Source organism: Miniopterus schreibersii, assembly GCF_964146895.1.
Source record: "Miniopterus schreibersii genome assembly, chromosome: 17".
NCBI lineage: Eukaryota > Metazoa > Chordata > Mammalia > Chiroptera > Miniopteridae > Miniopterus > Miniopterus schreibersii.
Window position 1 is genome coordinate 17,622,929 of NC_138117.1, and position 12,717 is coordinate 17,635,645.

Genomic DNA, 12,717 nt, shown 5'->3' on the forward strand with positions numbered 1-12,717 from the left:
CACATGCTTGGAAGTGGCAAGAGTTCCACAGCTGTGTAAAGCCAGCAGTGTTAGGTCTGGTCCCTCTGGCAGGCGTGCAATAGAAACAGGAGGGCTTCGAGAGCCTTCCCGAGCCTTGCTGCCATCCCGTCCCTCTGAGACTAAGGAAATAGTGTTCGCCTCGTTTACAGAGCTAGAAAAACGAGCTCCTTCTCCCTACCCAAGATTTCAGGTTGCTCGGGTTCACTCACGTTGCCTTAGCTTTTCTAAAAGTCAAGAACAGTCTGGAACTATGTATATTCTCCACATCAACTTCTCAGGGCCAACATGAACTAGTTTTATCCCAGGAGGCGGTGTAAGTTTGAATCTGGCTCGGCCGATGGTTGGGAGGCCTTGGTCAAGCTGCCGGCCCGCCTTTCCGAGCCTTGGAAGGTTGGGTGACATCTGCCTCTCCCAGCGGTGGTTGGGTGAGAGAAATCCAAGGGGGCCGACTCAGCACAGGGTCGGGCGCTCAGCAAGCCCGGGGAGGGCTCCTACGCTCATTAACACTTAGCGAAGTTAGCGCCCAGCGACGCGGTCCGGGCCGCACGGACGGGAACGCGGCTTCCTCCTCTTCTCAAGGCGGCATTAGCAGGGCGTTTAACCGGCCCGGCCCGCAGGATTTCCTTTGAAAAAGATTTGTTAAAAATATTAAAAACATACAATGGTTGTCCGTACCTATTTGGACATACCGTATTCAGTATTATTTTCTTATCTTACCCTACGTGACCACCCAAGCGCAAAGCTAGTAACTCAGGGCGTTGGTTTATTCCGGGCCCCACGAAGAGCTCAGAGAAGACGCTGCCTCGAAGGGACCAGCGGGCGGGACACCAGCTCAGAGAGTCGCTAACGCGCCGCGCGGCGGAAGAGCCCGGCGTCGACGCAAGAACTCGCAAGTTAGGATCACAAGGCCAAAAAAAAAAAAAAAGCCGGACTCCAGGCTCTAGGGGCGCGCTGGCGCGGAGGACACTGCAGTACGACAGGGGCGGGGCCGCGGCCGTAAAGCAGCGCCCTGAGGTCACGTGGGCCCCGAGGTGCGCCGCGGCGCCCGTGGAGGTTGCGGCCGTGCGGGTCATGGCCGGTCCCGTGCGCGGCGGTGGGTCCAGGGCTCTGGACTTGCTCCGGGGCCTGCCCCGTGTGAGCCTGGCCAACTTAAAGCCGAATCCAGGCTCCAGGAGACCGGTAAGTGGCTGGTGGCGGTGCCGGAAGCGCTGGGGGATGGAGGGCGGCGAAAGCGGCCTTTCGCTGCGGGTGGTGCTGGAAGAGCCCTTCCCCCCGTGATCCTTGACTGCTCGGAGGAAAATCTTCCCACGCGGTCCCGATTTTTAATAAGCTTTGCATTTAAAAGCGTAATTAAGTTAATGAGGGGGAAGGAGCGAAGTCGCAAGAACTACAAAACGATTGCCTTATTCAAAACTGGATTTAAAATAAAGTGCTTTTCCAGTTTATTTTTGTCTTCATGGGAAAGATTTGGATTTGTTAGGTTAAATGTCTTTTTTGAAAAATCACTGAATACAGCCCTGAAAAGTTGTTAGTTGACATACTGTCATTTTTTTAATTTTTAATTTTAAATATATCTTTATTGGTCTCAGAGAGAGGGAGGGAGAGGGAGAGGGAGGGAGAAACATCAATGACGAGTCACTGATTGGCCGCCTCCTGCGCCCCCTACTGGGGATGGAGCCTGCAGCCCGGGCATGTGCGTGACCCGGGATCCAGCGGGGTCCCCTGGGTCCTAGGTCAGTGCTCAGCGCTGAGCCACGCCTGGCCGGGCGATATACTGTCATTTAAAAACTCAATACATTGTTTTTTGTGAGGTGATAGGAAACACTATTTTTCTCTGTAAGTTAATCTTAAAATAATATATGTAACAATTATATATTTACAATTAATTGCAAAATACATTTTCTTGAATATCCAGTATCATTGTTTGTTGTGGATGTTTAATTCTAGGCGTTTCTCAGTGCCAGCCTGCCATGGAATCTTATCCCCATTCCGTCCTTGGAAATACAACTTGGACTTGAACGAGAAGAATCAGCTACATCTTCAGGGGAAAAGAGACTGATTTAGAGTGTGTAGACATTAGAGCAGCTAGGATTGTGCTGGGCACTTAGGAGTTTTAGCTAGTACTGGTTGGTTGGATGAATAAGTGGCATAAAAAATAGACAGTGAAAAAGTAAAGCATGATGTTTAAAAATGCGTCTGTAGATCATAAAACTCTTCTTTCGTTGTAGGAAAGACGACCAAGAGGTCGGAGAAGAGGTAGAAAATGTGGCAGAGGCCATAAAGGAGAACGGCAGAGGGGCACCCGGCCCCGACTGGGCTTCGAGGGAGGCCAGACCCCATTTTACCTCCGAATCCCCAAATATGGGTTTAATGAAGGACATAGGTAAGTTTCCTTTTGTTTTTTAAAGTAAAAATCTCTAATTTTCACTGAGAATCACCTAAAAAATAGCTTGGTAGAAATTTAAATTCACTTTGAAACCAAATTTTGCTTCTGTTCCTCTGAAACATTTTTGGTAATGAAATTTAGCCTGGATTAATAGGGAAAAAACCCCACACGTTGCACTCAGAATTGCAAAATGGAAATAGTAATGCCTGCTTTCATGCTTGTTCAGAGGCTTAGCAAAATATGTATATAAATGTGGCCCATAGTAGTCATCCAATAATGCATAATTCAGATAATGGGTTAAATTTTCCACAAATTTATTTACTTGTGTAAATGAGTGAAATGCTTAGAGAGGTAAGTTACTTTTAGTGAAAAAAAGGAGGTACTGGTTTTGTTTTGTTACCCAAAATCAAGCAGTATTACATGTTTTTGTTGTATTCAGAAGGGTTTGATTTTGTTAAACCACCTGAATTGATGGAGGAAAGCATGGGACAAAGGTTTGAGTTGATCTGGAGAACTTACAGATAGGTAAGTTTGACTGAGTTTTTTAACTTATATTTTGTTGTTTTGTAGCTTCAGACGTCAGTATCAACCTTTGAGTCTCAACAGACTGCAATATCTTATTGATTTGGGTCGAGTTGATCCTACTCAACCTATTGACTTAACCCAGCTTGTCAATGGAAGAGGTGTGACCATTCAGCCATATAAAAGGGATTATGGTGTCCAGCTGGTAGAGGAGGTAAATCTGGATTAGATTTTTTTTTTGGGAGTTACATAGAAAGCTATTCTTGGTTTCCATTTAATCAACACTGCGCCTTCTTTTATTTTTATTTTTTTGAGTTGTCATAACCAGTATGTAGTAGTGATTGTGTTATACTCAATTGTGGTTTTAGAAAGCTAGCATTCTTTCATTGTGTGACTTCTGGTCCCTGATCCTGAAATGCTCTTCTGTATATCCATCCATTCAGCTTGCTCCGTCGCTTCCTTTGGTTCTCTGTTCAAATGTGATCATACCAGGAAGACTTTTTATGTCATTATTTTATGAGGGAGCATTCACACATCCCACCTCCCCCTTGGCCCCCCCTCCCCGGCAGTCATCCTTTGCCTGCCTTCTCCTGCCTGAAGTATTTTTCTTTGAATATATGAACACCTGACATTTATTACCAAGTAATGTGTTTATTTTTTATTGTCTTACTCACTATTATGTAAGTTCTTTGAGAGCAGGTACTTTGATTTATTGCTATATTTTCAATATTGGCTGATGATAATCACTCAACTAATATTTTTGAAGGAAAGGAATAAATCAGATCCAATTCTAATTTCAGTATAGAAATTTTCTATTTATAGTAATTTACCAGGAGTGTCAAAAGCAGATAAACTTGTACATTGTGTTGATCTACTGTTCCTATTTCTTATATGTCAATAATATAGCTGTGTCCACTAGAGGGAAGCATGTATTTATGGAAAAACCTTTTAAGATTCCTTTGAAAAAATAAGCCTTATGGATAAAGCGTTCCAAATAAAATGATTTGAAAAGAGAATACCAAATACATAGCTAAGCCTCAGTATGCTACTCTGAGTGTATAAGGAAGTACACATGTAATTAACCTGTGGAAAAATCCATGGCTTCATCAGCCATTAAACGGTACAACCCAATAGTTTTTAAATTAGTGTCTATTAATCTAGCAGAAATAGTTCTGAAAACTGCACCAGGGCAGTGGTTGAATAAGTACCGTTACACATCATTTACAGCTTTGTAAATTGGTTTACCTTTTCTGGATTTCAGATTTGCAACAAATAGTGGCTATTAAGACTGTTGCTATCCTTCAGCACAAAAATACCAATTTGGGAATATATGTTCTAAAGCAGTTTTCAACCTTTTTCATCTCATGGCACACATAAACTAATTACTAAAATTCTGCCGATCTGACATACACACAAAAAAAGGTATAATTTTGATTCATTCACACCGGACGGCTATTGCTGTGTTGGCTGTTGTCATTTTGAAATTTAACAATCTAAGGGAAAAGAGGTCAGTGCCCCCAACTAAATAGTTAGGTATTACATGTTTTAAAAATTTTTGTGGCACACTAGTGTGCTGCGGTACACTGGTTGAAAATCTCTGTTCTAAAGGAAAAATGGAAAAACCCTAACTGATACAAAGATAATCCTAAAAATGCTTTATATAACACTGAAAACAGTGGAACTAATCCCAGTACCCAAAGGTAAGGAAATGGTTCAGCAATTATGGTATAGTAATTGAAAATCACAAATAATATGGTAAAAATGTTTTATTGAGTCAGAGGTGCCATTGATAATACAAATGCAGACCAGAATCATACAAAGAAAAATGCAAGAAAATGTATCTTGAAATTGATGAAATATTTTTAAAAATACATTAAACATTTATAATTAAGAAACATGATTGGGAGCCAGCTTATTTCAACCTCATCAAATTAACTAAATATTTTTGTCACCACAAAAGGGAAGGTAATTCCACCACCTTTTTATTTTTGTCAGAATGTTTTGAAATTAAAGTAAAATATAGCACATCCTAACTAAAGTGACCAAAACCAGAACTTTAAAGTTTAATACCACATTTTTTAGTATTAACCATTTTCGGGAAAGTTAGGTGACTATCATTTTATTATTATTTTTGTTGTTATTATAGCTTAGAGACTATAATAAAGTTAGTAGTGAATGCAAAGTAAATTTCTATTGTACTCTTTTGTCTTTTTCCCTAGAGGGGACTGACCCCTCCAAAGCTAAGATATGCTTGTCAGATCTTTGGTTGTTTTGCTGGTTCCAGCCCACTCGTCCCCCTTTTAAACCATCTGTTGGCCTCTTGCTTATTTAGGGGTAAGGAAGTTAAATTTTTATCTCTATCTTATGGCACAGTGTGGTTAAGAACACAGACACTTGTGACTAAGCTCCCAGGATTAGAAACCTAGCTTTGTGATCTTGGGCAAGTTACTTAACCTCTCTGCTTCTGTGTCCCCATCTTTGGCGTTGGTTTAGCAATAATTCTGTTATAGAGTTGTTACGAGGATTATGCAGTCTACAATTAATGAAGTACTGGGAAGTTATATTGGTGTCTACTAAATACATCAAATGAAAGTACAGTCATCCTTGAAAATTGGTAAAACAAGATGGTCTAAAAAAATGTAAAAGAATTTCATGTTGTTTGATAGGATGTCAAAGCAGAGGTATTTAAAGTAGGACTGACTAAAAAAATAAAAATTAAAAAATAGAGTAGGAAATGCCCTGGCCGCTGTGGCCCAGTTGGTTGAGCATCGTCCCATGCACCGAGGGGTCCCCAGTTCGATTCCCTGTCAGGACACATGCTGCGGTTGCAGGCTGGATCCCCAGGTGGAGGGTGTGTAGGAGGCAGCTGATTGATGCTTCTATCTCTTCCTCTTCTTTCTTCCCTCTCTCTCTAAAATCAATAAAAACATTTAAAAATAAATAAAGTAGGGATAACTGTTACATTGTAGGCACTTTGGAGGAGAAAACAGTGTAAAAAGGAAGCTTGCCGTAACTAATTTACTTTAATTCAAACTATCTACTAACAGACTTTGTTTTGACATATTATAGGGTGCTGATACTTTTAAGGCAAAAATTAATATTGAAGTACAGTTGGCTTCAGAATTAGCCATTGCTGCAGTTGAAAAAAATGGCGGTGTTGTTACTACAGCCTTCTATGATCCAAGAAGTCTGGGTAAGCTTGTTCTGCAGTCATTTTCTTCCCTTTCTTTGTCTCACCCTGGCTTCCATATGAGGATTTTAAAAGTCCTTATGGTGCCCGGCTGGCATGGCTCAGTGGTCGAGCATCGCCCTATGATCTAGCAGATCATGGTTTGATTCCTGGTCAGGGCACATGCCTGGGTTGTGCACTCGATCCCCTTTGGGGGCAGCCAATTAATGACTCTCGTTATTGATGTTTCTATCTCTCTCTCCCTCTCTCTGAAATCAATAAAGATATATTAAAAAAAAAAAGGCCTCATAGTTCTTTAACTTGCTGTTCAGGCACCTTGGTTTTTCTGTTTTAGGGTTTCTTTTTAGTGGTGTGGCTAGTAGGGCTCCATCTTCTTTTAATATAGTTCAGCCAGTATATCATAAACAGGTTTAGGTTTTGTTTTTAAACATGAGGCTTAAATATGATGTTAGCCTACATATAAAAAATTCATTATTCGTTGGTAACCCAGGAGTAACTTTGACTTTTAAGGTGCACACTTTTGAAAGTGAAGATTTTCTGTTTGCTTACTTAAGACAAACTTATTTATAAAAATAGTTCTTAGAATTAATTTCTGATCTTGGTAATATTTAAAAATTAATAATGAAAAGAAAATAATTATTAAAGAAGATTATTATGTATATAGCCAATATTTGCATCTTTTTTTTTATTTAAAAATGTTTTTTAGAAATTCTGTGCAAACCTGTTCCATTCTTTCTGCGGGGACAACCCATTCCAAAACGAATGCTTCCACCTGAAGCCCTGGTCCCATACTACACAGATGCAAAGAATCGTGGTTACCTGGCGGATCCTGCCAAATTTCCTGAAGCAAGACTTGAACTTGCCAAGAAGTATGGTTATATTTTACCTGATATCACTAAAGATGAACTCTTCAAAATGCTTAGTACTCGGAAGGATCCAAGGCAGATTTTCTTTGGTCTTGCTCCTGGATGGGTGGTAAATATGGCAGATAAGAAAATTCTAAAACCTACAGATGAGAATTTGCTCAAGTATTATAGCTCATGAATTCTCTTCCAAGAAAGCAGAGTTGGAAGAGAGTACTGGAAAAGGGAATGAAACATGTATTTCTCCTTGTATTTTCTTAATTTGTGATTCTCCAGATGCCTTTTTTTTCTTAATGTTTTCGGTATAATCATATCTTTTCTTTTTTATCTAAAATTAAAATGTAGTAAGGTAGGACTGCATAGAGGAATTAAGATTTCGTAGGCTCTATCTCAAAGATACAAACTCCCTGGTGGTATGCCATAGGAAGATTATAATATCTTAAATACTTTTAGCTGATTTTTTTCATGATCTTTTCATCTAGGTCTGGTCTTATCATTGTTGCAAATCAGAATGAATATGTAAATGGGATGAGATTGATTTGTAGGCCTGCTTAGTCAAGGTTAGAACAGTTGCTAGTGAGTTGGTGCTCCCTCTTAATCAGTAGCCTCAAGGAAGCCCAGCTACCCAATATTAAAGATGGTAAGCCTCCAACTTAAGGAGATTATGATGTGGGATGTGAGTTTAAGGTTTAAGACTGGTGAATGGCTTCTAAGTAGTAGTGTTCTGCCCAGCCGGGCATGGCTCGGGGGTTGAGCATCGACCTAGGATCCAGGAGATCGCTGTTCGATTCCCAGTCAGGGCACATGCCCGGGTTGTGGGCTCGATCCCCAGTTGATCAATGACTCATCATTGATGTTTTTCTCTTTCTTCCCCTCCCTTCCTCTCTCTGAAATCAATACAGATATATTAAAAAAAAACACACACAAAAAACTGTAACTAAAGGGAAGTGAAAACATTCTTTTTTAAAAAAATGTGTTCTAATTCTTATGAATATAATTTACTTATTTCATAGATAATGGAGACATTTGTTTTTCAGTCATTTTAAGTGATGTTGAAAAATTGTTCAGTGAGAATATAAGCCATAAAAACAATTGGTAATGTGAAAATTAAGCACAGTTAATGTAAAAGATTCAGCAGTCAGTAAGCTTATTTAAGTTTTCAAAGGTATGTTATATCTACTACAGTAGAAATAAAATGATTCCCAGCTATATATTTTCTTTAAAAATTAAAAAATCTAAATGGTGCAATATTTTGTTTTGTTAACTTACCTCGTATACTGCTGACCTGAGATTCAATGTATAAAGAAGTAATTTATGTACCAAGAGTGTATTTCAGTTTTAATTTAGGATTATATAGTTTGGCTTGTTGTTAAACCATTCCTAATATAGAACTTAAGAGAATCACTATTAGGACCATCTTCTGTGATAGCCACCTAAGGAATTCAGAGGATAGGCACAAATTTAAAAACATGTTTTTAATTTTCTGAGACCCTAAGTGACAGAGTTGGGGTGTTAGGATTAGTTTTGGCTCCATTGATAGGAACCCCAAATCACAGTTGCTTGAGTGAGGTAAAGTTTATCTTTTTCTCACAGATGGAGTGCTGAGACTAGTTCAGGGCTGATTGCTGGCTCTACTCCACAAAGCCTCAGAGCCCATAGCTTCTCCCTGTGTAGCTCTCTCGTCTCTAGAGTTAGATGTGTGTCTTGATGATCCAAATAGAAATCAACAAGGACTCAGCTTTTTCTAAGGAAGATTTGTAAAAGCTGCCATACAAAACTTATGCTGAAATCCTATTGGCCAGAACTTGGATGCAGTCTTCTTCTGCAAAGCACCCTGAAGCCTTTGCTTTGGTAGCTTATATTCTTAAAAATTCTGTTATGATAGGTGAATAAGAGAGTATGTATTGCATAACTGGAGGGAAATTGACACCTAATTTGGAATAGACCACACTTCAATCCTTAGGTTAATTGACTTACAATAGACAGAAAAATGCAGAGTTTTTTAACTTTATGTTTAGTATATCCACTATCCTGGAATGCTGAGTTCAGTAAGTTATAAAAGTCGGTAAGTTGGTTAATTCGTCAATCTTGGTAAGCAAATGTTTTTGAATTAGAGTGATGACATAGCACCAGAAACCATCTGAGAAGAATCATTCACTTTTTTCTGTGCCTCCTTTTTCTAAAGTTATATTTGAATATAGTGTATGGAGGAAGAGAGATGATAGGTTGCAAAGAAAAATGCCACAAAGAAAATGTTTTTATTGACAGTGATAGTCACTAAGAGTTAGAAGAATACATTAAATTTTTTTTTTTTAAGTCACTGCTGGGGAAAAACTTGAGATCATTTTAAAAGTAATTCTGTCCTGGCCTGTTGTGCTCACTGGTTAGAGCATCAGTCCATGGACTCAAGAGTCATGGGTTTGATTCCTGGTCAGGGGCACATACTTGAGTTACTGGTTTGATCTCTGGCCCCAGTTGGGGCATGTGCAGGAGGCAGCCAGTCGAAGTGTCTCTCTCACGTCAATCTTTCTCTCCCCCTCCCTCCCACTCTCTCTAAAAATCAATGGAAAAAATATCCTCAGGTGAGGATTAACAACAAAAACAATGTAGTTCATGTTTGTTTTGAAATGATTTAATATTGAAGTGTAAAAAGTAAAAGTCCATATTCCCATATTTTTGCCTGAACCATTTCCTAGAGGTGACTAAACCACTTAGTTAGGGGTCCTTTTTTTTTTTCTCTTCCCCAATCAAAAGGGTAGATTTGCACATTCTGAATTTGCTTATTGCATTTAATGTATTTCAAAGATACCTTTTCTGAGTATTTTTCATTAGGGTATTTAAGCTTTGTATCCTATTATTAAGCCATTTGAAATAGGGGCCATTAGACAAGTCACTTAACCTCTCTTAACTGTAAAATGCAGTGACACCTAATCTTTGTATGATACAAGAGTTGTGTAAAGTGACCTAAAGTCTGTAAATTCTAATATACCATGATGATAAAGATACTACCTTGGACTGAGGAAAACTTTGACATTAATCTATTTGCATAGAAATGAAGTGCCTTAAATTTAAACACATCTTATTCTGTATTCTGGCATGAAGTGATGTAACCAAAACCCAAGTTTGGCTGCCTGCCACAATGAAAGCTAAACTCATCAGACTGGTGCTGGTGAGAAAGGAAAGGTTTATTCAAGTGCCGGCCACCTGAGAAGATGAGAGACTTGTTCCAAAGCCCATCTTCCTACCTCAGTGCAGGCAGAGGTTTTTACAAGGAGGGAGAAAAAGCAGAATGAAATCAGGAGGGGCTTGAAAAGTTCTCTATGTGCAGGCCAGCAAGGTCCGTTCTGATAAGGACCTTGAAACTGGTCAAACAATGGCCTAGTGTGCATCCTCCTGGTTTTTGTTTGAAGGTCAGCAAATCTCCCAGAGCTGGAATGCCTGAAGGTCAGTCTGTATCTTCTGAAGATACTTCCAAGTTCCTAGGATTCTTATACAAACATGCTGTTTATCTACATGCTATGCATCAGTCAGAGTCAGCAGTTACAAAAACAATGTTGAAAGAATGGTGGGGTAGGTTGTAATTCCCCACTGTTACAGTGGGGCATCGCTCTAGGTCAGTTATTGCCTTGACTTATTTGTGCTGCTGGAGTTTTCCATTTGTGATTCAGTTTACAAGTGTCCTTTTGGAGGGGCTGGTATTGCCTCAACAGGAAAGTTCTTAATTGGAAATGAGGGAGAAAGTTAGGTCAAGGTAGATGACACAGGCAATAGCCCTCCAGTCTCAGAATGTGCTTTTGAGGGACCTTAGGTTCCCTTCCCCTACCTTTCCAAATAGAATGACTGAGCTATCCCGAGCAGCAGTTAAAGATGGGAAAGAACACAGGCAAACACCAGAGCTGCTTAATTGCTGTCTTAGGTGACCTACAGGTGTAAGGAAATTGGGATAGAGTGATAAAGGGAAGAATGAAAACAGGAAACAGATGCCTGGTGACGTGGAATGCTCCATAGCACTTACTCGCCGAGCATGGACTTAGTCATTAACAGCTGTATCCTGGTTTTACTATTATAACTGTGCAGGCAGGTCTCAGCCAAAACAGGCATGTCCCACAGGATCTGTCCATTCTATTTTATAAAGGCAATCTTTAAGTTGCTATATAGCAGGGAGATACAAGTTTATTTTAGTTGTGTAACAGCATTGGACCCTAAGGTGCTTCTTGTACTGCTGGTCATTCCCAAGGGTAATGAGGGAGAGAACAAGGGCAGACTAACTTTTTCTTGTTGAGTTCACATCACTTGAAAATCTAAGTATGAAAGCAAGAAGCTTTCGATCTAGATCTAAGTCCTTTCCTGGTGTGTGGCTTCAGCCTGTTTTCAATATACATGGTCTGTGTCCAAAACCAGAAAAACTTGAGTTGATAAGCATTCAAAAAGATTCTTTAACACCTGAGAAATAATTACTAGGGATTCCCTGTTTATTGGTTTCCTGGGTTAATTTAATTATTTTAATGTTATTCTAGTTCTTCAAGTAAAGAAGGGGGGGGGGAGAGAGAGAGAGAGAGACACACACACACACCCATAGCCATCTAAAATTAGGCAAGACTGCCACCTAGTGACCAAACATGAACATTTCTTAGGGAATTTCTAGGTTTGATCTTGGTCGGACTTAATTAGGGTTATTAATTATTCATGATTTATACATTCAACAAACATGAAGTACACTAGACACAATTCCAGGCAATGGAGATACTAAAATCAGAAAGGCAGAGTTCTGTCCTACAGGTGCACACACCCAGTAGATGGGAACAGATAACTAAATAAATTACCTTGTAGTGGATGCTATATGTAACCTACTACCAGCCCACTGATTCACCTTTAATTTTAAAGGGATTGGAAACAGTTGAGCATGGCAAACCCAAGTCCTTCAAGTCCTTCATTGGTTATAGTTGGTGACAAAAAATAAATAAGAGGAAACCATATCCAAATTAGCAACATGACTTTTACATTTATTTTCACTTAACTCTCTCAGAAACACTATAAAGTTGTTTAGATACAAACTTTCCTAAACTTACATTTATAATATCTCTTTGCATCTCAAGGGTAAAGAATAAATAAATACTTACGGAGACTGTATATTATACATACACTTTTGAAAGTCAGCTGCAAACTATTTAAGAAAGAGAAACCCCAGAAGGTGAGCACTCACAAGCTAGTGTTAAATGTGGTGGCCAAGTGGTCTAAAGCTTGGGTTTTTTAATAGATGGTCCTGGGCATTCTTCCAGAGTCAGCTTCGTACCCAGCGGGGCTGTCAAAGCTCTAAACCTCAGCAGCTTCCCCTGTCCAATGGCAAAAGCAGTAACGCCTTCACTCAGCAGTGCTGCTGAGTATGAGAGAAGATATATAATTCTTTTAACAAGGGCTGGGCAGAGTGGAGGTCCAATAAGCAAGAACACTCATTATTATGAGGAAATTATATGGACCACTTCAGGAAAGACAGTCTCTAATGACAGACTTCTTTCCTTATGCATCAGGATCTTGAAGTAAACACTACTTGGGCTTGTGTCCCTGTCACTGTTGTGGCCAGAGGTGAGTGATTTTGTACCCACCTGTTTTCTCTCACCTGGAAGATTCATCTCCCAAAACAATTGGCTGGACACCTGCTATAATTTAGCCTATACCAGCCACTAGGGAGACAAAAATAGAACATGGAAACGTTGCTCTTAGAATTGCTTTAATAG

At 39.6% G+C, this 12,717-nt stretch overlaps 1 protein-coding gene across 1 annotated transcript; it reads left to right on the forward strand.

The window, feature by feature from the left end:
- The first annotated feature begins 1,011 nt into the window (after positions 1 to 1,011).
- Positions 1,012 to 10,052, forward strand: MRPL15 (mitochondrial ribosomal protein L15). Its single transcript, XM_081116350.1, has 5 exons — positions 1,012 to 1,200; positions 2,250 to 2,404; positions 2,978 to 3,143; positions 5,999 to 6,122; positions 6,826 to 10,052. Exons 1-5 carry the CDS (start codon positions 1,093 to 1,095, stop codon positions 7,161 to 7,163), a joined length of 891 nt encoding a protein of 296 aa, XP_080972476.1. The 5' UTR covers positions 1,012 to 1,092; the 3' UTR covers positions 7,164 to 10,052.
- Positions 10,053 to 12,717: the final 2,665 nt, after the last annotated feature.